General features: G+C 36.5%; 2 protein-coding genes across 2 annotated transcripts in view; both read right to left on the bottom strand.

Annotated features, from left to right (window-relative positions):
- Positions 1-3,028: 3,028 nt before the first annotated feature.
- LOC128858399 (uncharacterized) lies at positions 3,029-4,259 on the bottom strand. Its single transcript, XM_054094657.1, has 3 exons — positions 3,662-4,259; positions 3,424-3,575; positions 3,029-3,323 (listed from the first exon to the last, which is right to left on the bottom strand). The coding sequence occupies exons 1-3, from the start codon at positions 4,251-4,253 to the stop codon at positions 3,237-3,239; spliced, it is 831 nt and encodes a 276-aa protein (XP_053950632.1). The 5' UTR covers positions 4,254-4,259; the 3' UTR covers positions 3,029-3,236.
- A 4,790-nt stretch (positions 4,260-9,049) lies between these two features.
- LOC128872000 (serine/threonine-protein kinase D3) overlaps positions 9,050-22,631 on the bottom strand; it is a 32,090-nt gene continuing 18,508 nt past the window's right edge. The window contains exons 3-10 of the mRNA XM_054114248.1: positions 17,058-17,202; positions 16,839-16,976; positions 16,586-16,767; positions 14,875-15,964; positions 14,580-14,788; positions 13,453-13,798; positions 10,463-10,645; positions 9,050-10,370 (exon numbers count right to left, since the gene is read on the bottom strand). Coding sequence (XP_053970223.1) covers positions 10,177-10,370; positions 10,463-10,645; positions 13,453-13,798; positions 14,580-14,788; positions 14,875-15,964; positions 16,586-16,767; positions 16,839-16,976; positions 17,058-17,202 — 2,487 coding nt within the window. The 3' untranslated portion in view covers positions 9,050-10,176. The remainder of the gene's footprint in view (positions 10,371-10,462; positions 10,646-13,452; positions 13,799-14,579; positions 14,789-14,874; positions 15,965-16,585; positions 16,768-16,838; positions 16,977-17,057; positions 17,203-22,631) is intronic.

The raw sequence follows: 22,631 nt of genomic DNA, 5'->3' as shown, positions 1-22,631 counted from the left end.
ATCACGCAATTTTTTTCTGATTGAAACAAAAAAATTGTACATGCTTAAGATTTAATCTCAAGCGTAATCGTAGTATGATTAAGATCATTCACTAATTCGTTCAAAAGAAAATAGTTTCATTCATACTTCGACCATTTCTAATACGCGTACCGATTGAACCGCTGAATGCCTTCATCAGCACGCCTATTGATCTCTATTGCCCAAGTATACGTGATGATTTAGAGAAAATATGCTACAGTACATGCGGTATTTACTTCGCATCTATCACAAGAGCTGCAGAGCACAGGCGAGCAGCTCACATTGCACCAGCTAAGCAAGCGCGTATGTTCCGCAAAGTGCGACCCTCACGGATTGTCACAAGACGAGCTAATGAGTTACTGCGCGCAAGCGTCAACGGCTTAGAGTGGCTAGATTAGAACGAAGTTGAAGGAGCACATAATTTTACTGAAAATCATATGGACATGTTGGTCCCAATAGTCTCTCTTGAAACCGCGCATGATTCTCCATGGACTGAATTAGAGTAGATATTCTTTTTTTAATCGCAGTAGTTACGATTTAAGTCTTCTATTGTTAAATTATTATTACACTTATAACTCTCAGCAATATTGATTACTAGTCTTAACTAGTCGTAAATAAAAGCACGAAGCAACTTTTTTTTCTTTTTACAATAACAATCCAACGCGTTTACATAAGAAACCCACATTTTGAAAAATCTCACGTGAGATTGGGGGATGGGGGAGGGGGTTGAATAAAATCTCACGACATCTCACCAGGGGGGGAGGGAGGTTCAGAAAATTGAAAAAAAACACCTCACGTAATTTATGGACGCCCCCTAAGTGCATTATTCTTTAGATAATTTATCGAGTTATCGAATACCAAACTGTAACGTTACTGAACTCGGTCTGAGGGCCCTTATTGAAAACGAAAAGAGATGACAAGTCAAATTTGCATAAACAAATTTATGGTATTTCTGTACTGACCTATTTGTAACACAAATACATATAATAAATAATACATTAACTGAAAACATATTAATTTTCACCTTCAGTAATAATTATTACACACATTTTTTTGGAATTATTTTTATTTAATTTTCGCAATAAAACAATTCTGATACCTTTAGGCAGGCTTAAAATAAATATAAGGAAGATCAGGACAGAATGGCAGGACTTTATCGTCGTGACTGAACGAAATTTAGTATAAGCGCTGTTGTGGTTGTAGCAACAATACTAAACTCTGTCAGTGTAGTATAAATCACCGGTCGTCATCGTCTGACGAGGAAGATCCAAAGGAAGGTCCAGGAAACTTTCTGTTTCGACAGGTGGGGTCCAGAGGGAGAGGGGTGTTACATGAGTGGTTTGGCATGTTGTTGTTGTTGTAGCAGCAATACTAAACCCTGCCAGTGTAGTGTAAATTACCAGTCGTCTTCGCTTAACTTATCTAAAGGTAGGCCAAGGAAACTTGCTGTTTCGACAGGTTGGGTCAAGAGGGAGAGGGGGTAGGTTTAGCGGGGCATGTGAAAAGGTGGCTAGTGTCGTATGGGGTACCTTCACATGCTGGACATATGTTTGGTATGTCGGGGTCAATTCTGGATAAGTAGAAGTTCAATCTGCTACAATATCCAGAACGTAATTGTGCCAAGGTTACGCGGGTCTCTCGGGCAAATTGGAGCTCTTCATCTACTGTAGGTGGTGGTTGGACTCCAATTACGGCATCCAGGAGTCAGGAGCTTAAGAAGGTAGTAAGGGTCTCTCGATGAATGCCGTTTATTGTCTGTCTAAACACTGTCGTTGTCTATTCGTTTTGTCCTGGATCTCGTCGGCGTAATTGAAGAGGTGCCACCCAGGTGTCTACATGGGTGAAACTTGCGATAGCACTTTAGCAGAAACTGTTTACTGAGCAGTTTGTTGTACTTCTTTACTGGTTAGCAATAGTTGTAAAATGTAATCATGTAAAGTGAAACTTGTATTGTATTATTGTATATTATTTAATTGTATATTATTTCGTTTATTTTAATTAAAAACTAAAAAACTATAAAAAAAATCAACTTTGACCTCCTAAATCCAGGGGATGAAGAGGGTCGCCGTGAACTTTGTGGAGGAAAGTTGTTGATTCCTCGCAATTTAAAAGCCAGAAAGATATTTGAGGCAATCGCTCACTTTGGCACACAGGCTATCAATGTCAGGACGGACGCCATTATTGTGCAATCGTCAGCGTAAGAGACCAGGGAAATTCCTTATGGGGGCTGGGGGATCTTCGATATATAGAATTTGAACAGCAAGGGGGAAAGGCCACCACCCTGCGGAAAACTTTGCTTCATCTTACTCTGTTTGCATGCTTGGTTTCGAAAAATCAGATAGTTAGCGGGGCACTTCTTCAACCCTCGCGTGGAATGGCTGACAGACTCGAAAGCCTTCTTCAAGTCCAGCGCTACTAGGGCAGTCCTCTCGCTGGGGTGGTTTTGGTTAAGCCCGCAGTTTATGACGGTGAGTGCTGTGGTGGCACTGTGCACTCGTCGGAAGCCATGCTGCTGTGGGGCTGGGGCCAGGTGTTTCGTGTAGAGTGGGAGTAGTATTTTAATTGAAGCTTTGGGCTCAGAAAGCTGTAGGGCGGCGCATTCGCTAACAACGGAACAAAAAAAAAACATTTGAATGCGACTTTCTCAGCAACATCGAAAGGATAAAGTGGATTTGTTGCGTCGATTCATCACTATGGAAGAGATTCGGGTCTATCACTATTATCTTAAATCAAAAGAAGAGGCTAAAGAGTAGTGTGAATCCGGTTCTTCGTCTCCCAAACGAGTTTGTGCTCAGTTTTTTGGGATGTGAATTTTGTTTTGATAAATTTGATGTTCAGTGGGACTATACTGAATAATAAAGTGTATTTCAAACCATACAATTTTGTTTTTCTTACCAAACCGCAAAACTTATTGAGCAGCCTAGTATACTATATATATAATATGTTAAATTAAAATTGTGTTTGAAATTAAGTAGTTGGCCTGAGAAAATTAGTAAATTAAAGTCTTAAATAAAAACTAAAATAACTGAAGATAAATCTAAATTCATATGTACAATATAACAATGATCAATAATAAAAAACAGTGCTAGCTCGATAATCCTGTGAAACTATTGGAAGTAAATTTTATTTGTGAATATGAAACGCAAATACATACAACATCGATTAATGGTAAGTTAAGTCACACATTTATTTATTTTTTCTAATAACATTTTTAATATTTATGTAGCTTTTGTCATCGTATCGGCACTACTGAAACCAAATCCACTCAGAGTGTAATGTTTACTTTTAATTATGTGCACCACTTGCTGTAATAGATTCGAATAATAATTTTCAATATTTATTTAATACAAAAAGTTTATTTTGAAAACATTTTTTACGTTAAAATAGTTAAGTTTGAATACTCACTAGTACCAATTTAATTAAAAAAACCGCGAAGGTCAAAAAGTTGATACTCATTAAGGCTGCCTCTGGAGGAAAGTTGAGATTGGATTCATCCAATAAACCTCGTTTGCGGCGCATATGTACCTTTGGCGTCCAAATCATATTGAATTGATCTTCTGTAAGAGCCGAAACAGATAAAATATATTATTCTTATATTTAACATTTAGTTTCGTAGAGAAAATCTTGCTTTCTCAAGTTTTACCAATTAAGTGCATCATTTTATTTTTCAATCGCTTTAATTTATTAATTTTTTGTTCGATCGACAATCTTGATTGCTTGACCCAGCTACGCTGCACACTTTTTAAAAAATTGAGGAATCCTCGCAGCGATGGATATTGCATGCCTTCTACCACATAAGAAAAAATATTCGTGCTTTCTTGTTTAGATCTTATCTCTTCATCTTCTTCTCTCTCGTCGTCACTTACTTCCTCGGCCTTCTGCGGTTCATCCGCATTTGGTACCTGCTCAACTATTGTCGCACTATGCGCATTATCCTTTTGAGTTGTTGTTGCTTCCTGCTTCATCACGTTCTGGTCTGATCTATCTAACAGAGGTTTATTTTTTAAGAGTTGTGAAGAAGGATCAAGCAATTTTTTTAAACTCTCTATGTCCTTTGTGTTGCCGAAGCGTTCACGTTGATATTCTAGCCATTCGGGGCTAGGTGTTGTCGTATCTTCGGTAGCGAAGTGTTGTAAGGTTCTCTTGGTAGACGTGTTAGGGGCAGACACTGTCCTATTAGCTTGAATTCTTATTGAAATTATAAGTAAGAAAACACTTAATTGCAGAATCAACATTTTGGTGCGCCCAAAGCTGCTTAAGAACTGAAAGAAATTTTCATTCTACATACAAATGTTGAATGAAGAGTTTTAATTTGGTAAGACAAGTGACATACTCATGTAAGAAAAAGTATACAAATCTCTTTGCGCCAGCGTTGCGCGCATTTCACGCCTTTTGGTTTTTACGTTCGCATTTCTAGAATGTCAACCGTTGCGAGCCAATGCACCAGTAACAATAATTAATTTTCATAAAGCTCAGTGACTTTTCAAACATACATACGGTATATTAAATAAGTATATATGTATATATGTGTGTTAGTACAGAATGCGGGTCGAAAAACAGCACTAGTTAATATAGATTTTGAATATGAGCTCTATAGTTCATATGTACTTGGTGCTGCCGTCAGGCTGTTGACATTCGTCTGAAAAACACTCTTGCTTCATAAACACATACAGATGCCAAACATATACATATGAAAAGGGTGATAAATTTAGAGGTATCGGATTTTACATTAAAATAAAAAACGAAAATTCTAGTTTAATCGGTAAATTTTTATTATTTTTTAAGGGAAATCTTTATTATTATTTAAAGATAATCCCTTTCAAATGTTGGCCCCAACTGCCCCGTAATTTGGCCATCTGTAAACACCAATTTTGAATGACTCGCTGGAGGACTTCGGTCGGTATCTCGAGAATAACCATTACTAAAGTTAGCTTCCAATGCCTCAATTGAAGTTGGTTTATCCACAAAGCATTTAGACTTTACATACCTCCACAAATAAAAGTCCAAAGGTGTGATATCACACAATCTTGCTGGCCAATCCACTGGTCAGAGGCGAGAGATAAATTGCTCACCAAAAACACGACGCAGTAAATCCATTGTTTTACGGACTGCGTACCAAATAGCGCCGTCTGGTTGGAACTAAATGTTGTGGAGATCACGGGCTTCAATTTCCGGCATCAAAAAGTCGTTTATCATAGCGCTTTGGCGTTCACCATTCACTGTTGTATTGGCGCCAGACTCGTCTTTAAAGAAATATAGACCGATGATTCCTTCAGCCCATAGGTCACACCAAATGGTTGTTTTCAATGGATGTAATGGCTGTTCTTGAATGGCAACGGTTTGCTCTTCAGCCCAAATATGGCAATGTTGGCGTTGTTGAGGAGTAAGTCTTTCCATGATGAAATGCCAATGAATACTCAAAAAAATTATGTATTCAGTTTAACAGTAGTCGAGTAATCTGTCAAAAAACCCCTATCGGAAAAGGTACCTCCAATCTGATTAGCTTTTCAGTCTACAAGGCAAAGCGGCTGTTTTCTAATTCTGAAAATATATTTCGTCTCAACGGCTTTTATAGAAAATCAACGAACGAACGAACCATTGTATTGTACCTCCACCAGTTTCCAGCTGTATGGAAGTTCAACTGGTAGTAGTTGGGTTACGAAGTCTAACCGGAGACTTAAATCTGGTGCCAAACATTCAATTCATAAATACGTAACTGTCGAGAATGTCGAGATATCGATGTTGAAGATTGTTCAGCAACACTTTGTACTACAGCAGCAATATTCTCAACAGAACATCCGGTTGTGGTCTGCCAGTCCTTTTTAGATACTCTCCTGAACCAGTTTCTTAGAATTTTTTCACAAAACTTTGAATTGTCGACTCATTCGGACGATTGTTTGCCAAAAAAAAAATCACGGATTTTGCGAAGTGTTGTTTTTAAAGACCGACCATTTTCATCATTTTCAACAATTTTATCGCGTTGTTCTATCGTTTAAAATTGGCGAATGTCAAGATGACATAAAAAAGTGACCGCCTAGGATTTATTCCCTACCGGCATCTAGGCACCACTTTTGAAAAACCCTTTACATTATTTGCTCACATCCAACAACAAGTTTAGCAGAGTTAACTTACAAGCCACTTTTTAGAAAGAAAAATAATGAGGATCTTGCTTTCATTTTTTCAAACTATTTTCAACTTTCATATGTATCTATCCCAATAAATAAACTTTTTAATAAATGTATAGATAACGCATTTTTTTGGATCCTTGCAAATTATGTTCAATTTTTCCTATTCATAAATCAGGCTGTCGTTATAATATATGCCATTACAGACCCAACAAAGTACTTTTTCGAAGCTTTTGATTTCGTGCTTAAAATAAAACTTTTTCATCAGGTATATTCCTCAATATCGAAATGCCAGCACGGTTTTATGCCACTAAAATCTACCTGCACTAATCTTACATTAATTTCCAATAAAATTATCAATGCATTTGAAGATCAAGCCCAATTTGATGCTATTTATACAGGTTTTCGAAAATCCTTCGACAAAGTGGATGCTACTTTTCTTATGAATAAACTCTCTGCCGTCGGAACTAAAGGATCACTTTCAAATTTTTTCAGTCGTTTTTTGTAGAAAGGAGGAAGTTTTGTGTTAAAACGGGTACCGTCTAATCGTCCGGAATAATAAACATGTGGTCTGGCATAACTCAGGGAACACACGGCTGTCCACTGTAGTTTCTCATTTCTATTAGTGATTTACCAATTCATTTTCTTAAAGCGAAATGTTTACTGTTCGCAGATGATGTGAAGTTGTTTTTGAGAATCCGTAACGTTACTGACCACAGTAATCTTCAAATTGACGTAGACAATTGTGCCATATTCTAGGAGGGCTAGTCGTTATACTTTCAATTACAATATGGATGGCATGATATTGAAATAATAATAATAATAAGATAAAAGACTGCGGTCTGATTTTCGATTCGAAACTAACTTTTGTGCAGCATGTGTCTAAAGTATTTTCAATGATTGGGCTTATTCGCAGAAACTTCGAAGATTTCTCTGACACTTTCGGCTATAACAGCAATATTTTCGGCTGCAATATTGCGGTCCAACAAGGTGCTTCATGGTGACCCAAAATTGTTCGAGTTTTTATTTAACTTTAAGTTGAATTTATTTAAAATCTGTAATTAACCGCAAAGAATACTATTGGAGAGAAGAGATCAGTAATGAACGAATGGTATGATGAGGAATGCAGATCAGCTAATTATGCGAAAAAGGAAGCTAGAATAAAATATATGGAAAGAAACACACGTACAAATAGATTATATTATGAAAATAAAAGGAAGGAAGCTAAGAAAATAATGCGAAAAAAGAAAAAAACATACATGAAGCGACAACTTGAACAAATTGAAAGCGATTTTAGAAACAAAACCGTTAGAGCTGTGTATTAGAACATCAAAACACAGACTAAAACATTTCAACCTCGAAAAAATATATGCAAAGCAAAGGATGGTTCCATAATCAGCGAAAAACAACAATAGATAGATGGAAAGAATATTTTAACGACCTACTTAACAAAGAAAGCTACGATAATACAAGTAGTACATACGGCCGAAATCTATGTTGAAGAACCTAGCTTTGACGAAGTACTATTGGCTATAAGAAAACTTAAAAACCATAAAAGCTGTGGTGAAGATGAAATACCCGCAGAACTTTTGAAATATGGTGGACATGAACTACATAAACAAATATTCACCTTAGCAAACCAAATATGGCATTCAAATGAAATACCCACTGGATGGGCATCAAGCATAATAGTACCTATACACAAAAAAGGACATACAACTGAATGCCAAAATTACAGAGGCATATCTTTACTTAATACAGGTTATAAAGTATTTACTAACATTCTATTTGAAAGACTGAATGTTTATGCTAAAGACATCCTAGACGATTACCAATGTGGTTTTAGAAACAACCGCTCAACGATTGATAAAGGTTTTACTGTCCACCAGATATTCGAAAAGTTTTACGAATATAAAATTGATATATAATATTTTGCCTCTTTGTTGACTTCAAACAGGCATTTGACAGTATAAATATGTAGAAAACAAATAAAATACTGCTTTCAGAAAATTGGAATACCTTTGAAGTTAATTAATTTGATTCTCTGTACATTGTCGAACACAACAAGTAAGGTACTGGTGCAAGGAAGCCTATCAGACCCATTCGAAATCATATCCGGAGTAAAACAAGGAGACGCATTGTCATGTTTAGTATTCAATTTAATGCTACACACGACTGCTCAAGAAATAAACACGAATGGAACTTTATTTATTAATGATTTTCAGATATGTGCCTACGCTGATGATATTCTTATTATGGCTAAAGACAGAAACACTCTTACACGCGTCTCAAAATTTATTGATTAAAATGCAAAAGCTCTGGGACTACATGTAAATACCGAGAAAACCAAATACATGATTCGGTCAGCCAACATATGTATATGGAAAGACAAAATGTAATACGTTTTATCAAAGCTCAACGAATTAGATGGATTGGGCACGTACTGCGCATGCCGAAAGAGCGAAATGCTAGGAAAGCTTTTATTTTAACACCCATTGGAGGAAGAAAAAGAGGACGCCCGCGAAATCGATGGTTAGATGATGTCGGATCAGATCTTAAGCAAATGAACGTACACAACTGGAGAGATGTGGCCATGGATAGAATAAAGTGGAGAAAAATTGTTGATGAAGCTATGGTCCACCACGGATTGTGAAACTAAGAAGAAGAAGAAGACGAAGAAGAAGAAGAAGAAGAATTAACCTAGTAGTGGGTAAGAACCTGTGTAGACAAATAAATAAACAAATAAATAAAATAACGCTCCGAAAAAATTGCAAGCCAGCTAGAAAGCACCTTCATCGGCATCTCTAAACTATGTAGCATTTACATACAATACATTTTCGTAAATCAAAATCTACTTTTATCTTTTGCATAATAGCAAAATTTCTAATATTTATTTCAAAAATAAAGATGAGCATCATAATAATAACACTTTATTTCATAAGACTGATCTTAACGACCTTAAGAGTTTTACATAGAATACATAGCACGAACCCTATGTAATCAATTATGTAAATATAACATTTGTTAAACCTATGTATGTATGTATACATTTAAGTTTCATACGGAACTAGAGCTGAGTTACAGAATAGCGGAGAAAAAATTTAGCACATTGGTTCAGTTGTTGTAAGCATTTGGAATTTGTACGCCTTGGCAATCTAATTATATATATACATACATGCATACATATCTGCATGTGTATATTGTAAGTATTAATAATTAATTTAATTTGATTCATATTCATTATTAATTTATACTCATTCCTTTATTATAAGTAATCATAAAAGTTATACGTATGTGTGTATATATAACGCTTTGTAAATTACAATTCCATACGAAAATCGTGTAAGGTACTGTTTAGAGGAAAATTCAACAAATTTCAATACATGTAAACATACTCATACCAGTTCATATGTAGTTATGACCTATCAAAGTTCACGAAATAGCAACACTCACACATACAATGTATATTTCGATTCTTCATTCTTATATTGTTCGTATTGTAATAGAAAAATTTGTAAAGAAACTATCTTGTCTATTGGGGCACTTAAGAGAGTATGTATTTCATATATTTCTAAGTAAACATATGCGTATGAAGTACGTTAGAGTAGTTATAAGAAGTTAGATCACTTAAATATTCAGAAATTTTGACCAAAATGTTGCTTGAGTTAATGTATTTGTTTTACTATTTTTTTCTATTTTATTATTTATTTATGTAATATTTTTAGCTTTTTTATTGGCATGCATCTCATTTCACATTTCGACACAAATGCCCGCGCACCCATTTTATAGCCTTATCGCCAATAGCTTCCACTTTCGGTGTACCGGGTAAACTGCGACAACCGCAAGCCTCAGCATCGATATGCTGGTGTTGCTGTGATTGTTGTTGTATGGATAACTTTTGGCGTTGGCGGGGCCGCTGTTGTTCATTGGCTGACATTTCTAGAATTTGTTGCTTTTGCTGTTGCTCTTTCTTTTGGAACTCGCCTTCTTGTTCGCCTTGTCGGGTAATGGCTTTGCTTTCTACTACAACAGGTCAGGTGTCACCACTGCTGGCCCATCGTATGTCATCCGCCTCATGCGTTAGATAGCGTGTACCAACCTGACCTTCTAAATTCCGCAAGTCCCGATAGGTTTGCTTATCCTGCAGCCAGTAGTGCTGCAAACTCTTATCGACAGTGTAGCGTTTGCGTTGCTTCACCTGCAGCAGATTGTTAATTAGGTCGATGGCTGAAAAAATAAAGAAAAGTTATGCGTGCATATATGTACTCGTACATATGTATCTAAATAGCTTATAAGTGTAATTTGCTTGATTGCCATACCATTTGATGAGATCTCCTTCCATGGGTTTGGCGGATACATAAAAGCGGCGTTTTGTATCTGATCATTAATGTCTTCCTCCTCGTTAAAGGGGAATGTGCCGCTGAGGCTGACGTAAATGATAACACCAACACTCCACATATCCAGTGAACGGTTGTAGCCCTTATTGCGCAGCACCTCAGGGGCTGTAAAAGTTATTCAAAATACAAAAATATTAAATTACGAATATTAAAAGCTAATTGTCCATTAACTGAGGCTAAATAAAATACGAGGCATGGGCATTATGTAACGAGGCTGCCACGGTAAACATTTTATTTCGATTTCGTACATATTTACTTATCATCAACTTCACCAACGGCTTCACTGTCTCTACAACGTCACTTCAAAATTGTGATTAAGTACATTTCAATTTTAATTTTACTTTTACTTTCATTGCAGATTTCATTTTCAGAAACATATATGTAAAAGCCGCACCAGATATGATTCGAAGAATAAGGCGGGTGACCTAACAATGCGTGTAAAAAGAGGATAAGCGACAATTAAATATAACACATGGACTGAAAATTCCATGACCTAACACATACAAGGTGAAGTCCAAAATAAAAAAGACTGAGCTAAAATAGAAACGGCAGGCGCTTTGTTCTGATAACTTCGAATTTAGTTATTCAAAATAATCCCCTCGATACACTCGATACACTGTTTTGCGCGGTCTAAAGAGTTTTTCAGGTCATTGACCGGAATGTGCTTCAGGTTCTCCGTACAAGCCTTTTTGATGGCCTTTACGAACGCAAAACGTTTTCCTTTCATGGCCAAATGCAATTTTCCGAATAGGTAGAAGTTCACAGGTCACAGTCATGTTGGAAACACTACGTTTAGTTACAATGTTGTAAAGGAAGTTCTCCTCTTTTCTCGCCTCTTTAATGAGGTCTGTCGAATGTTGAATTCTGAGCAATTTTTGGTCCTCAGTTAACTTGTGCGGATTGAAACGTGCTCAGACCTTTCGTAAGCCCAAGATAATCGAATGAATCGAAGTTTGGAGATATTCAACTCCGATTTCAAGAATTTTAACGATGGTTTCCATTAATTTTTTATAATTTTACGAACAATTTCGATGGAGTTTTCGGTGGTTACAGATTTTCGGCGGCCCGTATGTTCATTGTCATTTATGTTCTCTCAACCATCTCTGAAACGTGTAAACCTCTCATGAACTTTGGCACGAGATAGACAATCATCACCATAAACTTTTTTCATCAATTCAAATGTTTCGGTAAATGTTTTACCGATTTTAAAACAAAATTTGATATTAGCTCTTTGTTCTAAACTCATTTTTGTACCGATGACACAAACATACTGGCACTTTAGAAGCAATAACTTCGCTTCCACTGAACCAAATGTCACTAAGCTTTTACTAGAAGTCAGCTAGGGATGTAACTTCTAACGCACTAACTCATTGAAAAGATGCCGCCACCAAAAACAAATTTTATGACGCCAGTCTTGTTTATTTTGGACTTCACCTTTTAGATGGCCTTCGTTATATATACATATATAGTATATGTATATAGTTGGCGCGGACACCCTTTTTGGGTGTTTGGCCGAGCTCCTCCTCCTATTAGTGGTGTGCGTCTTGATGTTGTTCCACAAATGGAGGGACCTACAGTTTTAAGCCGATTCCGAACGGCAGATATTTTTTATGAGAGGCTTTTCCATGGCAGAAATACAAAGGCCATTGCCTGCCGAGGGGCGACCGCTATTAGAAAAATGTTTTTCTTAATTTTGGTGTTTCACCGAGATTCGAACGTACGTTCTCTCTGTGAATTCCGAATGGTAATCACGCACCAACCCACTCGGCTACGGCGGCCGCCGTTAGTACTAACGTTAAAAAGATAGCTGTTAAAATTTCATGATATTTCATCGTGACGCTGTTTTTGTTATTTTCAAAATAATGGATAAAAAAGAATTCCGTGTTTTATTTAACTTTATACTGCTCCTTGAAGGGGAAAAATACCGTTCGAGCCAAGCAATGGCTTGAAAAGTGTTATGGGAACTCCACTCCATCAGAAACAACAATAAAACGATGGATTGCTGACTTCAAACGTGGCCGTAGAGACACCGATGATACACAACGCAGTGGACGTCCAAATGAGGCGGTAACACCAGAAAACATCGAAATCGTTTTGAATTATCGAAAAGTGAAGTTGCGTTAGTTAGCTGACATCGTAGGATATTCAAAGAACGTGTTGGATTTATATTGCATGGACATTTAACTATGAGAAAGCTCTGTTCAAAGTGGGTGCCACGTTTGCTCACTGTTTTGTTTCATCAAGATAATGCACCGTGTCACAAGTCAATCAAAATAGTGACAAAACTACATGAACTGAAATTCGAATTGCTTTCACATCCACCGTATTCGCCAGATTTGGATCCCAGCTACTACCGGCTGTTCGCAGACCTTAAAATATTCTCGCCGGTAAGAAATTTCGCTCGAATTAGGAGGTAATCGCTGAAACTGAAGCCTACTTTGATGCAAAAGATAAATCTTTCTACGAAAGTGGTATTGAAATGTTAGAGCGGCGCTGGAATGATTGCGTTTTTCATGAGGGAAATTACATTAATGAATTAAGTTAATTTTGAACAAAAGAAAACGTATTCTCTTTGTTAGGCACGGGACTTTTCACCCCATATATAAACACCTATTGATTTACAATGTGGAATGAGTCGGCGCATTGTCTTGTTAGAGAGTCTATGACTTATTCTTATAAAAATTTGGGTAATTTACTTCTTTATTCTGTCATGGAATGCAGCTAGATTGAGGACGTACTAATGTTGACAAATAGTTTAACCTTTAGGAACCCAGCGAATCCGCCAGATTGATATTACCATCCAGACAGAATTTTGGCGATTGGTGAATATACCTATAGTGCTTATAGAGCGTAAGCCTTCTTATTTAATAACCCCACCTTGTGTTGGCACTTGTACATATATTTGTACTCACCTAAGTAAGCCGGCGTTCCTACTACCGATCGTCTGAAGGATTTCTCGCCGATAATTCTAGCATAACCAAAATCGCATAACTTCACTTGTGGAAATTCGTTATCGGATGAGAGCAACACATTTTCCGGTTTCAAGTCACAATGTACAATATTTTTGCTATGCAAATGTTTAAGCGCTATGAGTATTTGTGTAATGAGGAATTTCGTCACTCGTTCACTAAGTCGTCCGCGCTCGTGCGAGAGTATCATCTCTAACATATCACCTTTAAGCTTTTCCATTACAACAAATATGCGTTCTGGCGTTTCGAACATGCGCTCGAGATTCACAACACCACAATGTGAAATGTTCTGCAAAAAGATTAATTTTTAGTATGTAATAAAGTATATACAACCAAAATTTACTTAAGATCATTTCTTAATTAATTCCTAAATTCCAATCCATTTCCATAAAAACAAATTCATAAAAAATATTTGCTTTTTCAATTTATCAGGTAGGACCAGTATGTACATCATGGCCTCTTTGAGTAAGCATTTCGAGTTTAGCTTTAATTTATACTGAGTTTGTTATTTGTTCTAAGGCTAGCAAGTTCATATGACCCAATAGTGACCCAGAATATACGCGGACGATATTGACATCACATAAGCAAATGCGGCCTTATCCATCAGAGAGAAAGAGTCAAACGAGATTTTTCTAGCTTGAACCAGTACAAAAGAAAATACCTCTTGGTAATAGGCGCCATGAAGAGGACCCAACTTAGGAGGTGATCATGAACACCATCAACAATGCCAGCCTTGATATCACATTAAAAATATATCTTTGTGCGCGATTAAAAACAACGCTCTGACTTGTAATGGCTCAGGGACGTACACAATGTCGAGCAATCTCGTTTAAAACTGTGCTGTAAAAAAAATACACACCAAGTAAAATCGATCAGTCTGGAATAAAGTATTGCGGATGTAATAAATCGAAGAGGCCGGGAATTTCCTTGCTTTTGGTTAAATTTCTTCTTAAGAAACCACATTTTTGAGCAATTAGAAAAATCTGTTATCTAACTTGTCTTCCCGTAAGACAATTGCCAAACATAAACTAGATTATGAAATGTGGCAATATTCTGCCCACTAAACTGACCTGCAATATGGCAACTTCATTCTTGAGCTGTGCCTCCTGTTTAGTGGGGAAGCGCAACTTATCAATAACTTTAATGGCCACTTCTCGTTTAGTTTTTTTATGTACACCTCCATAGACAACACCAAATTGACCCGAACCAAGCACTTCGTCGGGGAATATCTGATAAAGCTGACCCATATCCTGAACGTTTTCTTCTGATTCGCAGCATTCTGCAACAAAAACAAAAAAACGCATTCAATCATTTCAAATAATGAGTTACTTTCTCATTTCCTTTAATGTTTTCAGCAACACTTACGTGTATTTGTGACATGCATATAGGCCTGCTTGATGATTGTCTCCCAGCTCTTGGCAATATCCGACCCTATACCGCTATCTGGTGGCGGCAGTCTTACCGGTTGCTCTTCACGTACTCCTACCAATGGATCTTGTCCCACATAGTAGCTTATGGTAGCTGTCTTGAGTTCGAAGCAATAATTGTTGTCTACGCGCAAATCACGATTCGTGTCTATTCCCTGTATTTCGGACAGTGGTATATCCTTGTGATATTTGCTGCCCTGCTCGGAGAGGAACAACGTTAGGGCAAGTGTCTTCGAGTCCAAGCGCCAATAATAGCGCTTCACCGTCTTATCTAAGCTGGTAAAATGTACCAACCAACCTTCCTTGATCGCTTGACCCCCTCGCTTCTTTGTATGCTTCACAGATTGTACGATACGCATTAAAGGTATATTGGCACTGGGCGAAGAAGAGGAGCTCGATTGCTCCGATTGTCCATCAATTGATTGACCCTCACCGACACTGCGCCCATCCGTATATCCAGCATGCCCATCGCTAGCTCCAACTAATCCATTTACCAACTCTGGCGGTGAATTGTGTGCATTCGTTGTCGTCTTAGGTATGCCAGTACGCGTAGATTTTACTCCACCGGCAATGCCATACTTATGCGCCGAGTTACTCGTATAGCCAGCACTACTAGGCGGCGGATTGTCTTCGAAATCACTATCATCGAACTCTTCGCGGAAGAAGTTATCGCTCCCTTTCCCCATATGCGCATGCGTAGGCGTATTATCTGCATAGTCATTGGTATGGGACTGCCGTTCGCCGGTACAGTCGTGTGGCACTTTATCTAAGCATTTCTTATGCGCATTATATTGGCAATCTTTACATTGTAGACCCTGTTTGAATAGACCTTTCAGTAGTTTTTTGCAATGTTGACATACTGTCGGTATGCCATAGGTGTGCACCATGAAGGTGTGTGGAATGCGTATTTTTTCGGCGTAAGCGAGCGTGGGTGTATACATGGAAATATTGGCCCCAAGGCAATGATTGCTGCCATTGCGGCTGCTCGAGGAGGGCGAACGACTGTGGCTCCGATAATGTGGGACATTCTAAGAAATATCATAAACAAAGAAAGTATTTGAAGATTCTCAGAAAAAACGAGTTGCTTGATTTGTAAATGAGACGAGCGCTGTGGAAAGGAGTCGTATCTGCGTTTCGTATGAGAAGTGCTATAATTTTGATTAAGTGATCTGGCGTAGAGTATTTATAACTATGATAATAAAAAATTAAGAAAAACGCAACATAAAATTTTATTTTTTTCTTTATTAATGTTGTTTGAAAATTCAGTATAAAAAGCGGAACAAATTAAGTTTACAAAATAATGAATATTTGTTGACAGTTAAAGTATATTAAATACTCTAAACCAGATCGCGAATGACTAATCTACAAATTTGTTTAAATTGAAATTAAATTGTCTTTTTCGAGAAATAGTATTGGTAAGATTACATGTATTTTAAACTACCCAACACCAATTAAAATCTAAGATTTTTTGTAAAATAACAAACTATGCTTGTCAGAATTTCGAGTCTTTCCATTTATGCTTAGTTTGATTATTAACTTTAGTCTTTTAAGTATTTTTTAAGCTCTTCTATCATCGGTCGTTTTGCTCCACACGCTTAGCATCTTTAATTCTTAATGATATCACTCATCAGATCGGACATTCGCTTTACCAGTGAGCTACCGCCATCACTCCGCGCCTGATCTTCATTCGAAATCAATGATTGTGTTGAACCACCTGATGGACTGCGAGGCGGCTGTAAGGCTGAAGACCGTCTCGAGCTAGTATCATTGGGACGACTGCAATTGTTGGGTATCTTCACCACACACCGTTTATGGTAGTTCTGCCCGCAACCTATTAAGTAAAAAAATTTTCATGAAATATAAAATTTATTAAAAAGTTTAGAAACCTTTTCACACACTCACCATCACATTTGAGTCCTTGACGTACCAAACCGAACAGCATTTCACCACAAAAATCACAAAATGTTGGCGCTTTGTACGAATGCACATTGAGCGTATGTGGTTTTAATGTCGGCATTTCCGATGTAGGATACAGGATGGCTGTTTAAGTAGAAAAGGAGAGAAATGTCAATCAAGTGTCGGGGAAAAGCTGAAAGTTTTGGTTTATTCAAATATGCTTACGGCTGGCTGTCAGTACAATCTCCACCAGAGTCTCATCAACCACTTCCGCTGCCGAGTTAATGATGTGCAATACATTTGGACTGTTGTAGTCATGGCGAAAGAGTAGTACACGCTCCGGTAGGTGCGTCAAGCCGCTGTCGGGTATCTGAAAACAAGCAAACAGGTGAAAATCTTTTGACAAGTAATGCTATAAAAGTTTTAGTGGATACAAAAATTAAATGCTTATACTCGCAAGTGTAAAGGATGTAAAGGAGATTGATTATATTTATATAAAAAACATTCCAAATAAGTTGCTACGGGAACTTACAATTGGCCTACGGTAATCGCATGTGAACCGGAAAACAATTATGTACTCGCAAATCAAGGTTATAAGTATGTATGGTACATATGTATGTATGGTATGTAGTGGTGGAAGAACTGCCAGGAGTTACATATCGTTTTAGAAAGTAGCACGAGAAAAATTAAGGGTTGAGCGATAGAATTTACTAAAGAAATATGTTTTCTATAATGGAAATGAGCTTTAAGACATTCAGGGTGCTCGACAAAATTTGCTTTTTAACTATACAGTCAAATTATTTTACAAAAATGCTAGTCAACACGAACGAACAATAATGATTATGGACGAGGATGCCCCGAGGAACCACTTTGCCACATATAATACTATAAGAGGGTCTGTTCTTTTATGGTGAACGAAAGTTTTAAAACTTTGGGCCAAAGTGTGAATAGTTTATTAAAAATATTATGTATAAAACGACTGCAAATATGATTTCTGTCTTCATAGAATTTAAGTAGACATTTTCATTAAAAAGGCAGTTCGGGGGTTGAAGTATACCACGATGCTCAAAATGTTGCACTCTCACCGAGCAAAAGTGCAAAATTATCGCAAAATTATCTGCTTGGTTTGTTTTTTTACTTGTTCTTTACATCTTCTGTTGGTTGTTTGGCCAAGCTCCTCTTCCAATTCGTGGTGTGCGTTTTGATATCATTCCACAAACTGCAGGTCGTACAATTTTAAGCCGCCTCCGAACAGCGAATGATTTATTGTGGTTTGTAGCCCAAATTTATCTACCGTATACAGCAAGTGAAGGTGAGTGTTGCCCTGCTGATTTTAATTTAGCTGTGTAGGCAAACGTGTAGCCCATCAAAATATAGCATTTTTGCGAAAATGTTAATTGTTACAAAAAGATGGAAGAAAATCATTAAATTTTATTATATTCAATCTGAATGTGAAGGGTTGAGCTTTTTTTCTCATTTAAAATATGTATCATTTTCGTACAGTTGCCATATAATGAGAGAAACATTTTTTTTTGCGAAAATAAAACATTATTATTGTGTGAGCATATATTTTCAGTGTAATAACGAAACTGAAAATTCCCTTATAACTAAGTCAATTATTATTATGATCTGTGTCAAACTTTCGCAAATAATACCCTTTTAGAATTTCCCACTCCGGCATTTCCATTTTAATTTCTCTCGATTTAATGGTTTTTAGGACTTACAACTTCCAGAATATTTTGATGATTCACGTACATAGACCGAATTCCATTTGGTATGAACCCAAATTTGGAAAATATCAGGAATGTTCTCCGCAATCCTCTTTTATACTTTTTTATCTCATTAAATTAAATAAACTGCCTCAAAATTTTTCATTGTTGTCAAAGTTCAACTTTATAGAGTCTAGCCGACCCGGGTAATGCCATTTTCCAAACAATTTATTTCTCAAAAGGCAAATCAGAATTCAAATCGAAAGTGTTGTAGTTGTAAGTGTATGAAGGACATATAAACGAAAACTATGTGCGTTGATACATCGCATCATTAATACGATTTTCAGAAATAATATAGTTGTTTTTCCTTTTTGCCATGTACCTATGTTAGTTCCGAATAAGAAATTTTTGTGGGAAAAACTCGATAACTGGCCCTAGGGCTAAATTTTTGTATATCTAGTCAAAAGAAACTGTGCACCACATATTTATTTATTTATATTGCAATTTCAATTATTTTGTTATAAAAACATAGTTCATACTACAACAAGAACCATATAAAGAAAAGTTTCGAACATTGTAATAGGCAAATTCTGATCAAAACTTTAAACTGGTTACTCAAAATTTTTAGAAAAACTTCGAGTGTGTACTTTTATAGAACATTGAATTTTGGGATAATAAAGTGTAAGTTTCAAGTAGATCACAAATCACACTTGTTTTTGAGAATTTTTTTCGGACGCGGTCTTGTGCATTTTCTCCATTTAACGCCTAATCCATATTTTTTATATGGAAGAAAACCCTCAATACCGTCAGCAGAAAAAAATTTTAAAAATAAAAGCGATTTTTGAACTACTTGAAACTTCCACTTCTATGTACTGATCTATAAAACTGCATCTAAAAATGTTCTATAAATTCGATTAACTCTACTTATCCTGTACCCTTTGTGTTATCCTCCAAATTGAAGCCTCTTCAGTTTTATGTCACCTGAGAATAAAACTCGCGATAAATGATAGCAGTACATAAAAACTCTGTAATTGAGGTAACAAGTTCTAATTTTGGAATAAAATTTCAAAAATGGATTTACATAGCTTTTATTACGCAATGAACTATACTATTTTGCAGAAGTATAAAAAGGCAGATGGCTTATAATCTTTTCAAATTTTTATGGAAACCGTTGGCCCCGAATTAATCTCATTTTTAGAGTTTGCGCAATTCTTTAATTTGCTCAACCCGTAGCCAAATGGGTTGGTGCGTGACTACCATTCGGAATTCGAAGAAACCGTCTGTTAGAATCTCCGTGAAACACCAAAATGAAGAAAACGTTTTTTCTATTAGCGGTCGTTCCTCGGCAAACCTCCGAGTGCATTTCAGCTATGCAAAATCTCCTCATAAAAAATATTTGCCGTTCGGAGTCGGATTTTACCACATGTGCCGGAAAGGTCAAAGAGCATAACTTCACTAATATTTTGTGCTTTTGTATGAAAGTTGTACAGGCCAAAATCGAGTAAGCGGTTATCGCGCCAAATAAGAAGACAAGAAGATAAAAGGTGGAAGCAAAAATTTACACAATGAAAATGAAGGTAAGCGTTAATTACAGTTAAACTAGATAAGCTTCTTTAAAACTATAAAAATCAAAGGGTTTCCCAAAACGATTAAATAAAATACTAAGGATTTTCGCCCCTTCTATGTAATTTAACTTTTCAATAAGGGGAGTACTCACATATGCCGTGTGGGTAGAAAAGTGTAAAGTAAATTTTTAAGCAGATGAAGGTTAAAAAAACAGAAAAATAGCCAAAACTAGTAAAAATATAGATGTGCTATCGTTTTCTTGCGTGGTGCACTTGGTAAAAATATAGTCGGAGTAATGACAAAATGTTGAGAATCCCCTTTTTAGAAAAGATTTTTTTATAACTTGGTGTCAGGTCCATAGTCAATCAAACTAGTGCCAAATAGAGGGTTTTCCACTGACAGGTGTTATTTTGAATAGGATTGTGCTATTAAGAGATTATTAACTATCTGGACAACGTTTATTTTCAACAAGACGGCGCTACGTGCCACACAAGCAACGAAACCATTGATCTTTTACGGGAAAAGTTTCCGGACCGCGTTATCTCTCGAAGAGGTGATCACAAATCTTGTGATTTAACACCTTGTGACTTTTTTCTTTGCACCCACGTGAATGAGAAGGTATACGCCAATAGCCCAGGGTCGATTCCAGACCTCAAAGATGAGGCTATCGTGGGCATAGGGCAGCCACTTTGCAATTCAGTTATGGAAAATTTTATGAAAAGTATATTGTCCTGTATGCGTGGACGTGGTGGTCATTTGCCTGATGTTATTTTCCAGTATTGACGGCATACCCGCCTCTTTATAATGAAATAAACATCCGATCATTTATATTAAAAAATAGCATTTTTCTTTGAATATCAAAATAACACCTCTTATTGGAAAACCCTTTATGTCATAATGTAATCTAACTCGAGTCTATAAGTACTCGTGAAACCATATATAAAAAACTGTTCTCAGGAGAAAACTAGACACTTTATAGGAAGTGATATTAATTAGCCACCTGCAAATGATTTATCGTTTGAATTTCGTTAAGAGCTTTGCTTAAAGTTACTAAACTCGGCTATACATCTCGGAAATGAATCTATTTGAATCTTAATATTTTGCGGCTTAAAATAAGTCAATGAGGAAGGTGTTTTTACCCAAGCTCTTTATACCCCTTTTTTATCCATACCCGTGCCCTTTTTAATTAATTATTTACTTCGTTTACTTACTTACTTACTTTGTTATAAAATAATATTGTTAATCTTCTAGCCGGATGGCCTTTTATAATTATTTTTCAGCACGCTTCACTCATAAACAAAATAAACCTAAAAATTGTTGAATGCTGCTTTGGTACAAAAGAACCACAGACCTCCTTACCATTTCTACGCAACTACGAAAAGACTAACAATGACTACCCATTCTATGATAACCAACACCAAAATAAATGTGAGACGGGAAATGCTCACCCAAGCTGGCTAATAAATGTTATAATTACGAATTAATTTTTATATACTAATATCTTTTTCCCGTCTACTACACATACATGTATATAAGTACATATCTACAAGTAAATATTCGTATATAAGTATTTATTATCTTCTTCGCCGTCATAAATAATTAATTGTGAAGCAAAGCAATTAACTAGTAGGAAAGACCAACGCAAAAGCCTCTAGCAGCGAAATATTCCTGGATGCCCGGAAAATTGTCTGCAATAAAATTAAATAATTAATACACGTAACTCCCACAATAACACTGTAAAAATGGAGCGCGTCGTCTACGACAGCAGGTTGTTTGTTTGTATTACAATGAAAGAAGGTTGAAAGTGAACTTTTTGAAAGATATTGGACTATTACAGTTTGTCTAACAAAAGCGTGACCGGCAACATTCGAACTTAGAATTCCGTTATAAAAAAAATTTAAATGCTGCTAAATAGGTGTATCCTTTTCGCCATACGAGTTATGCAATTGTTTTAGTTTTGTGAGAAATTTAGAAAGCGTACTTTGGTTTTAGAAAAAGAGTTCCGCGCATGAAAAACGATTTAAAGCAGTGATCCTATGTACACACCCTATAAGTCCAAAATTTACACGTGTATCTGCAGCATTAATATTTGAGGTAGTCGAACCCGTTCGTAAAAAAATTGGTGCAACGGTATTCCTAAGTTAAAAACGTTGACGATTTCGTCGGACGAGGTCCAAAAAATATTCATCTCTAAAGGAAGATCAGAAGATCATAAGCAGACATTGTGCTAATGTATCCAAAGGTATGATTAGAGGATGTTTACGTGCAGAAGGAACAAATTCCGTCGCACATTGAAAAAACCGCTGCTCTCATTATTACACATTCAAAAAATACTCTAACCCATTGAGACAAATTCAGAACGTAATTGGGGAAACGTAATATTCACAGATGAATCGACCTTTTGACCGAATAGTTGCATACTGGCATGACAATCGACAACTTCAACGAACTCTTAAGCATCCATGGTAAAGGTTCATGATTTCCGGCTACTTCTCCAAATCCGAAAAAGGATTTGGTCGTTTAT

The sequence above is a fragment of the Anastrepha ludens genome, chromosome 2, assembly GCF_028408465.1.
Source record: "Anastrepha ludens isolate Willacy chromosome 2, idAnaLude1.1, whole genome shotgun sequence".
In the NCBI taxonomy this organism is placed as follows: domain Eukaryota; kingdom Metazoa; phylum Arthropoda; class Insecta; order Diptera; family Tephritidae; genus Anastrepha; species Anastrepha ludens.
Note: the sequence above shows the minus strand (reverse complement) of the source record. Positions and strands in the feature narration are given on the sequence as shown.

Bases quoted from the DNA above. Each gene is read 5' to 3' on its own strand.
- LOC128858399 (XM_054094657.1), bottom strand. From the start codon at position 4,253: ATGTTGATTCTGCAATTAAGTGTTTTCTTACTTATAATTTCAATAAGA. The intron at 3,576-3,661 runs GTAAAACTTGAG...CGGCTCTTACAG, and splicing joins TAAAATGATGCACTTAATTG to AAGATCAATTCAATATGATT. The intron at 3,324-3,423 runs GTGAGTATTCAA...AATCTATTACAG, and splicing joins TTTTAATTAAATTGGTACTA to CAAGTGGTGCACATAATTAA.